The sequence below is a fragment of the Sebastes fasciatus genome, chromosome 6 (assembly GCF_043250625.1).
Source record: "Sebastes fasciatus isolate fSebFas1 chromosome 6, fSebFas1.pri, whole genome shotgun sequence".
In the NCBI taxonomy this organism is placed as follows: Eukaryota; Metazoa; Chordata; class Actinopteri; order Perciformes; family Sebastidae; genus Sebastes; species Sebastes fasciatus.
In genome coordinates this window covers 26,636,105-26,645,271 of record NC_133800.1, presented here as the reverse complement: position 1 = coordinate 26,645,271, position 9,167 = coordinate 26,636,105, and the positions used below count along the sequence as shown (strand labels likewise).

Below are 9,167 nucleotides of genomic sequence, written 5' to 3'. Positions count from 1 at the left end.
AAAAAGTCAAACCAGACCGGGTTCATTTTGACCCGGGAAGACAAAAGTTGCATTGTCGACGGCGGGGAAGAAACAGGAGGGTTAAGTACATTTTTTATACATTAATGCAGATAACTCTAAATTAAACCCTGTCTGACTATGAAGAATGAGTTAAGACTGCTAAGTAAATCTTTGTCCATTATGACTGACTAAAAAAGCTGTCAAATTATTCTCTTTATTTGATATGTACAAATTAATTTGAGATGAGCACTGTTTCTTTTAATTTATGATATATACTTTATATATATATGTATGTATATATATATATATATATATTTTTTTTTTTTTTCTTTCTCATTTATTATTTTTTATTTCTTGTTCTTTGACCAGTTTTACTTTTTTTTTTAATTCTATTTGAATGTTGTTTATATATATATATATATATATATATATATATGTTGAGATTGAAAACTAAAACAACTCCCAAAAATATGAAAAACTTAAACTAATGATTGAAACTACTATATAATGTTGTTTGACTCAAAACAAGATGCTGATAACCAGAATAATTAACAGCTTTTATCTTTACAAGATAAAAGCTCGACACAAGATGTTGTTGTGTTTCAAACACATGGGCCAGACGTGGCCATCGAACAGGCTGGGGGGGTCTGGCACAGTGTAGTTCCTAGAGCACTAGGAAAGTTACAAGATGTACATTTTATAAAGATATATTGGATTTAAATTTAATATAAAAAAAACATGAAACTAAATTGTAGTGCTGATATTTCCTTTATTTTGATCACAAACTGGACATTGTCATTTATCATTCATATTATTGATCATGTATACACTACAAAAAATATCATATACAGTTTGAAGAAGCGCTGTAAGAATTAAAGACTGAATCAAAGCATGTTTATATTTTTATGATCCATACTGTTGACTTGATTTTGGCATTGTATTTTTTTTTGTATATATTTACACCATATTGTCATAGACTTTATATTTACACTTTTTATATTTACACTTTTCTCACTTTTTTTTGCAACTGCTGCACAGCAATTTCCCTCAGGATGAATAAAGTTCATCTCAAAATAAAACACCATTAAACCAAGAGATCCAAAACTAAAACAACTCATCAGAAGATCCCAAAAACATAAAAAACTAAAACTAATGATTGAAACTACAATATAATGTTGTTTGACTCAAAACAAGATGCTGATAACCAGAATAATTAACAGCTTTTATCTGTAAAGTTTGTCTCCTGATGATGTGATGCAGTTTTTGTAGCCACATTTTCTTGTGGATTAATCTTAGTTACCGTCTTCAACACATTTTTGCTAAACAACAAATCCTTAATTTCTCAAGGTATTTTCAAAAATGACTTTCAGATATAAGAAATGATTTATGTGTCCATGTTTTTACAGTGAGTTGCATTAAAACAATAAAAGAATATTAATTAATTTGGGACAGTAGAGACAGTAGAGAAAAACAATTTCTGAATAATACAAATTCATTTGGGATTGGAGTTAATTTGACTACTTTGTCTATTTGCGTCTGTAGATTTCTCCTAAATTCACCCAAAGTTATATTTAGATAATGACTCATTTGCATATTTAAACTAATCAACTGGTGGAGTTTCATGGTGATATCTATTAGTTAAATATTTTACCCTATTCACCTGTAGAGTCTCCCCTTAAAGAATCACACAGCTGAAACAAAGTGTTTGGTATAGTGGATACAGCAGATGTTATATTGTGGTCTGATTAAACACAAGATGCTGATAACCAGGTTAATAAGTAAACTGATTTGGAGCTGTATGAAAGTTTAAGACCTGATGATGTAATGCAGTTTAAGTATTGAGTAAATATTATTTCTGTTATAACTGTTGATTGTCTTGATTATTTCAATGAGATCTAGACGGACAGTGAAGTCAGATTAAAGTCTGAACTAACACCAACGTGTCTGAACATCACAGAGAATCTCAGTTTGACAGATTTTGATATCAACAGTTTTAGCATCACCAGCCGCTCCAATATTAAAATATGGGAAGAGTTTCTCAGTGAAAGTGTCTCTGTAAGTGTAGATGTGAGTCATGTCTTCAGGGTCGTAGAAGGACACCTCCCCCCTGTCATAGTCCAGCTGGACTCTGATCCTCTGGAGACTCTTCTTCACTCTGACTGTCTCACCAACAACATCAATGTATTTTCCACTGCGATGCAATAAACACCAGATTCCATCTTTTCGTGTGGAATATCTCTTCTCCTTCCTGTCAACTGACTCTTTAGCCAAACCTACAAGCCAGACAGGAAGGTCTCCCACCTCCACCTCCCAGCTGTGTTTACCTGAGCTGAAGCTCTCAGAGCCCAGAACAGTGGCATACTTAGTGAATCTCTCTGCATTGTCAGGAAGCTGCTGGTTTGTGTCTCCATGTCTCACACTGGTCAGATCATCAGACAGATAGAGATAGTGGTTTGCAGTGTTTGGGTCCAGAATGACAGGACTGAAGTGGACCTTGTCCTTCATCTTCTCCCAGACTCTGAAGGACAGGTTGCCCAGGTGTTTGGCCACATCTATCAGCGCTCCTGAGACCAGCTGTGGATCTGACAGTGAGCACTGGACTCTGGCTCTGGTCTGAGTGTCTTTATAACTGCTGAGGAAGGGCACGTTGTGTTTCTGCAGGTCTTCTTCAACAGCAGAGATACTGTCTGACAGAGAGGAGATGTGCTCCTGAATCATCTTCATCTCTCTGCTGATAGTCTTCCCCTTCTGCTCCTCTTCCTCCCTCAGAGCTGCCAGTCTGGACTCCTCTTCCTCTTTCAGGAACTGGTGGAGCTTGTTGAACTCTGCTCTGATCTGCCTCTCTGTGGACAACAGCTGCTTCTTGGAGTGTTGAATCACTTTATCGTATGTTTTCTCTACTTGTTTGTGTTTGTCCCTCTTGTCCTGTAGAGACTCTAAGTCAGATTTCAGCTGGTCCTTCAGGTCACTGACTGCTTGTTCTACAGGAACCACCTTGTGACTCTGGTGGAGAGAAAACTCACAGACAGGACACACAGCTCTCTCTTCATCCTTACAGAACAGTTTAGTCTCTTCTTGATGTTTACTACACACCACCTCCACCTTCTTCTCTTCTTTTCCTGTCTCAGATGATCCAGCTTTCTTTCTCTCAGCAAACGAGTCAGCCAGTTCCTTCAGTGCAAAGTTCACCCAGGGATATTCTTTAGATGACTTTCTTTTACAAATGGGACAGTTCTTGTTTTTAGTTTGTTCCCAGAATTTCTTCAGGCAGCTTGAACAGAAGCTGTGGTTGCAGCTCAGAGACACAGGATCTCTGAAAGTCTCTGAACACACATGGCAGTTCAGGAAACTTTCAACAAGAGCGGTTTTCTCAGCCATTTGTCTTGGTATCTAAATTGTCTTTCAAAAGCAAGACTCACCGAGTTACTGTCCCGTCTCTTGATTGCTTCAAATAATCCAAACTTGTGTTTTCCAGCAGAGATCTCACACCCTGTGATGGCGTCTCAGCTCTGATCAACAATGTCAAAATCTATTTTCAGTTTCACTCACCTCTGTCACAGGGTGAATTATTATCAGGAAATGCTGCCATGTCATTATGTTACCAGCAGATGGTGTCAGGATGTCATTCAGAGTTCAACACCTTCCTCTTGATTAAGAACAATACCATTTATAATCTATAATCAATTTTCAAAAACAAAACAAAATGAAATGCAAAATATATATAAATAATTGTGACTTCTCCTGTTTTGTTTCGCTAAATAAATAATAGAAATGTTCATAAAATGCCAAAAACAAGGAGATGATTGTAATGTTTTAGTCTGACGAGGACTGAACATTTCAACAGGCTGACTGACACTAAACCAGTTGCATGACTTTATTAGTTTCATCCAGTTGGACTAAATATATAGCACTCTCTAAATCTGCACTTATACAAATTAAACTTGTTATTTACTTTTCATTTACAGTTTTTCTCAATTGTTTACACACAAATACTGGTACTTGACACACAATGACCACAACATGTAACTCATGCACCAACCCCTTGAACCAATTCTGCTAAACTACAAGCACAATTCCTGCTTTACACTCAAATTTCAGTTCTAAAACACACTTTTTTCAAAACACTACACACAATTCTCTGCATTTGGCACAATTTTCATGAAGAAAATCTCGTTTTCACAAGGAACACACTGTCATTAAAAATTCTAAAGTCAATTGCCCTACTATGCACACTGACTCATCACATGGGCAAACACCTGTCACACAGTGTTACAATTAGCAATCAGAGCTTTAGCATAAAAGGGCAAACATTGCTTGTGATGTGGATGAGGTGCTGTGGCCAGACCGAAACAGAAGAGAGGATGCAGCATAGTTTTTTTTTTCGTTTTTTTTTACTGTAACTGTATACAGTAAATTCTTCTGTTGTTTTGTATGTAGACCACTGTATGTGCAACTTTGTGTTGGTTGGGATGTACACTGTGTACATTGTTTTTGTGGGGGAAATCAAATATATTTGTTATCGTGTATTTGTGTGTTCTGAGTATAAAAACAATATTCTAAAATATTTTACAACACACTGATGTATGTACTGTCTGTAGTAAGTGTAACACTGAACAAAAAAAAGGCCTAAGTCATTATGATGAATGGAGAAGAAGTGTTTTCCATTCATCATAGTGTTTTACATTGAGCACATCAGTGTTCAACTGGTTCTTATAAATGTCTATTCATATGATGGTTTGTGTGTGTCATTTGAAAACAAAATACCATTTTGAGAAGAAATAACATTGTTTTGAATGTAAAGTTTCATTTTGCAGGAGAATTGAGGGGTTTTGCCCATTGTGTGTGTGTTTTTTGATTTGTGTGTAGAGTTCTGAGAGTATGAGGCATGCTTTCAGAAAATGTGTGTAAACAATCGAGAAAAACTGTAATTTGCTTATTCTCCTATTCATCACAAGTCAAAGTGGTCAAATGTCTGTGCAATTTATTTTGAGAGTATTTTCCAAAAAGAGAAAACTCACTAAAATGACTGTTGTTTTTCACATTGTGTCACAGTAAATGTACAAATAATAATCATGATATAGAATCTACATAAAGTCTCTCAACCTGACTGTATTTGTTTTACTTTCTGGCACATTTTCTCTCTCATACATTCATTCATTCATTCATTCATGAGTTTTGATGATGATGGTACAGCAGCACAAAATTAATGTTGGACTCTTAAGAGCTTAAAAGACTCATGTCTGAGATATAATTCTGAGAATATGGATTAAAAGAAAAATCTATCAGAAACTACTAAGAGGAGCTACTATTGATCAACCTGTGCAGCAAACAACAATATGCATGTGAATAAGTAACAGAAATAAAATGTTCAGTGTTCAAAATGAGCAACAAAACGTGGACTTTGTCTCCGTCTTGTGGTGTCTACGGGAAGTAAAATGTGTCCATGCAATCACATGTTGTATACATACTGTACATTCAGTAATGTTGATGACATTATGCACATGTGAGCATGTTGTCCCTGAAAACTGCATTCAGTAGGTTACAGAATGAATCAAATGTAAAAGTGAAATCATTTTTTAAACAATGTTGTCTTCTTGGAAATGCTTATCCATCTCTACAGCCTTCATACACTGTGTTAGCATTATACAGTCCTGCTGACTGACTCAACTGGTTTAAAGAAACACATCTTTATAGTGAACATCTTAATGCTCCTTAAGGTCAGTTTAGACAGCCATCACTACATCTCTGTGTATACAACCCTCAGTGCTCCCTCTCTTCAGTGAGGCTGTCTAGAACAGACTGGAGTATCAACACACTGTTACGACTTCAACTAACAAAGCTGATCAACAACTGACATGATTCTGCTTGTTTGTTTGTTTTTATATGAGATTATAATGATGCAGTGAAGTTGTAGGAGGGTAAAGTTGAACCATCTTTTAAATGTGATTTCTGACTGTTTCTAATGTTGACAACACACACAGTGAGGTACAGACCAGTGTGAGAATCAAAACAACTCCATCTAAATTAAACAAGTTGCACAATTCATTTATTCCTCACATGTTTTCAGCTATTTAGCCGTCATCAGGCTGCTATGAGGTTGTTTCTCCAATCGATTAATCAGTCATGTGTCTTTACAGAAGCAAATAGAGCGGTGCAGGGATGATGAATTAATGTAGGCCAACCTGGAAGTCAGAATCACAAAGCCGATGGGATTTTTACATTGTCAAACTTTCTGCTTTCCATCAGCAAGTGCTCCTCTATTGGAAGTTAATTTACAAATATAACTTTACACCACATAACACACCTGTGTGGAACAATAGATACATTTTGTGGAGTAAAATATCAGTGTACATAGTGGTTTGGAAATCCAAAGGGATTTGGGCTGTAGCCCATTTCATGGATGGCAGTGGAAACTTGTAGAGTTTTGTGAGAAGTTCTCAATCCAATGTACCGTTAAGAACTATAATAGAAAGATAAAAGCCGTACCAGCTTCCCTTAGATCAGGGGTCAGCAACCTTTACTATCAAAAGAGCCATTTTAGGCAAAGAAAAAAAAAAAATCTGTCTGGTGCTGCAAAACATTTGAGCATTGTGATGAAGGTAACACAGTTTATAGTCTAAGTATATAGCATATAAGTCTAATGCAGTGAGGGCCAAAGTGCAAATGTACTACGGAGTATTAGGGCCACATTGAGGGGAAAAAAATCAGAGATTTCCAGAATAAAGTCATAATATTACGAGAAAAAAGTCAGAACTTTACAAGAAAAAAGTTGTAATATCACGAGAATAAAGTCAGAACTTTACGAGAAAAAAATAAAATAAGACGTAAAATTACTACTTTATAATATTATGATTTTATTCTCATAATATTACGACTTTTTTTTCTCGTATACTTCTGACTTTATTCTCACATTACAACTTTGTTTCTCGTAAACGTATGACCTTATTTTCATAATATTATGACTTTATTCTCGAAATCTCAGATTTATTTTTTTTCCTCAATGTGGCCCTAATACTCTGTCGTACCGTCGTACATTAGACCTACAACAATGATACATAAAAATGAAAATGTAAACAAAAAACAGTTATTCATTTCCATTTTTAAAACTCCACAGGGAGCCACTGGAGAGGAGCTAAAGAGCCTCAAGTGGCTCCGGAGCCGCAGGTTGCTGACCCCTGCCTTAGATCAATAGTGATAGAAGACATGTTGTATTCAGATATCTCCCCTGGTCTAAGACAGCTCTGTATAGAAGGAATTGATTTGTGTGACGGCAAGATTACCAACAAAGTTATTAGTAATATTCTGTTAAGAGAATACTTCACTAACCCAGTCAGGAGAAATTATGTTTTCAAGGAATTTGAAGCTGAAGAGTTTAAGATAATACGGAGAAGATATATTTCATTCCCTCTCTCTCTTCTAAGGTGAAAGACGTGAACTTCAAAATCCTGAATGAGATTTACCAAACGAACGAATTCTTGAGACTGAGATTTAACTTTGATGTGAATAACTGTGTATTTTGTGAAAGTGAAATTGAAAGTTTGGAACATGTGTTTTTTTTTTTTTTTATTGTGAATCAGTGAAGTTTTTCTGGAATGACATGCAGAGCTGGCTACAATCCAAGAGGACTGAGCTGTCACCATTGAGAGAGAAAATGGTCAAATTTGGTATCTTTGCTGCGAATCCGAATTTGGATTTTGTTATCAATATTTTACTATTATTAACCCTCCTGTTGTCCTCGGGTCAAATTTGACCCGTTTTCAAACTCCATCATATCATAAATATGGATTTCTTTAATCTAATTACCCAAAAATAACATTGATGGTTGCCTACTCAAAACAATATTCTGACTAAAAGTTTACATATACCAGTATGTGATAAAACATCAACATTATGTTCCTCTGATAATAACTTTAGTCAAAATAATTCACAATATCTGGTTGTTTTTTTATACTAAAACATTTGGTATAATTTCACGGAAATTAAGTTTATTAACCTTAATTTCCCCCCAAAAAGTGTAAAACTTAATAATTAGGAATGAAGTTGGCCAAAAAGGTGAAACACAGAATTGGGTGATAGTTTATACTGTATGCTTTATAAAAAGTCAAACCAGACCGGGTTCATTTTGACCCGGGAAGACAAAAGTTGCATGGTCGACGGACGGGAAGAAACAGGAGGGTTAAGTACATTTTTATACATTAATGCAGATAACTCAAAACTAAACCCTGTCTGACTATGAAGAATGAGTTAAGACTGCTAAGTAAATCTTTGTCCATTATGACTGACTAAAAAAGCTGTCAAATTATTTTCTTTATTTGATATGTACAAATTCATTTGAGATGAGCACTGTTTCTTTTAATTTATGTGATATATACTGTATATATATATATATGTATATATTTTTTCTTTTTTCATTCATTTATTATATTTTATTTCTTGTTCCTTGACCAGTTTTACTTTATTTTTATTCCATTTGAATGTTATTTTTGATATATGTTGAGATCCAAAACTAAAACGACTCATCAGAAGATCCCAAAAATATCAAAAACTTAAACTAATGATTGAAACTACTATATAATGTTGTTTGACTCAAAACAAGATTCTGATAACCAGAATAATTAACAGCTTTTATCTTTACAAGATAAAAGCTCGACACAAGATGTTGTTGTGTTTCAAACACATGGGCCAGACGTGGCCATCGAACAGGCTGGGCGGGTCTGGCACAGTGTAGTTCCTAGAGCACTAGGAAAGTTACAAGATGTACATTTTATAAAGATATATTGGATTTAAATTTTATATAAAAAAAACATCAAACTAAATTGTAGTGCTGATATTTCCTTTATTTTGATCACAAACTGGACATTGTCATTTATCATTCATATTATTGATCATGTATACACTACAAAAAATATCATATACAGTTTGAAGAAGCTCTGTAAGAATTAAAGACTGAAACAAAGCATGTTTATATTTTTATGATCCACTCTGTTGACTTGATTTTGGCATTGTATATATTTTTGATTATATTTACACCATATTGTTAGACTTTATATTAACCCTTTTTATATTTACACTTTTCTCACTTTTTGTTGCAACTGCTGCACAGCAATTTCCCTCAGGATGAATAAAGTTTTATCTTATCTTAAAATAAAACACCATTAAAACAAAAG

General features: G+C 34.7%; 1 protein-coding gene and 1 long non-coding RNA gene across 2 annotated transcripts; both read right to left on the bottom strand.

The window, feature by feature from the left end:
* Positions 1-755: 755 nt before the first annotated feature.
* Positions 756-9,167, bottom strand: LOC141769605 (uncharacterized). The gene is made up of 2 exons (XR_012594318.1): positions 9,081-9,167; positions 756-1,014 (listed from the first exon to the last, which is right to left on the bottom strand). It is a non-coding gene; the product is annotated as an uncharacterized LOC141769605 (long non-coding RNA).
* LOC141769604 (nuclear factor 7, ovary-like) lies at positions 1,872-3,469 on the bottom strand. The gene has a single exon (XM_074638846.1). It carries the CDS (start codon positions 3,376-3,378, stop codon positions 1,930-1,932), a length of 1,449 nt encoding a protein of 482 aa, XP_074494947.1. The 5' UTR covers positions 3,379-3,469; the 3' UTR covers positions 1,872-1,929.

What these genes read in the sequence shown, in the direction of transcription:
- LOC141769604 (XM_074638846.1), bottom strand. Translation starts at nt 3,378, where the DNA reads ATGGCTGAGAAAACCGCTCTTGTTGAAAGTTTCCTGAACTGCCATGTG.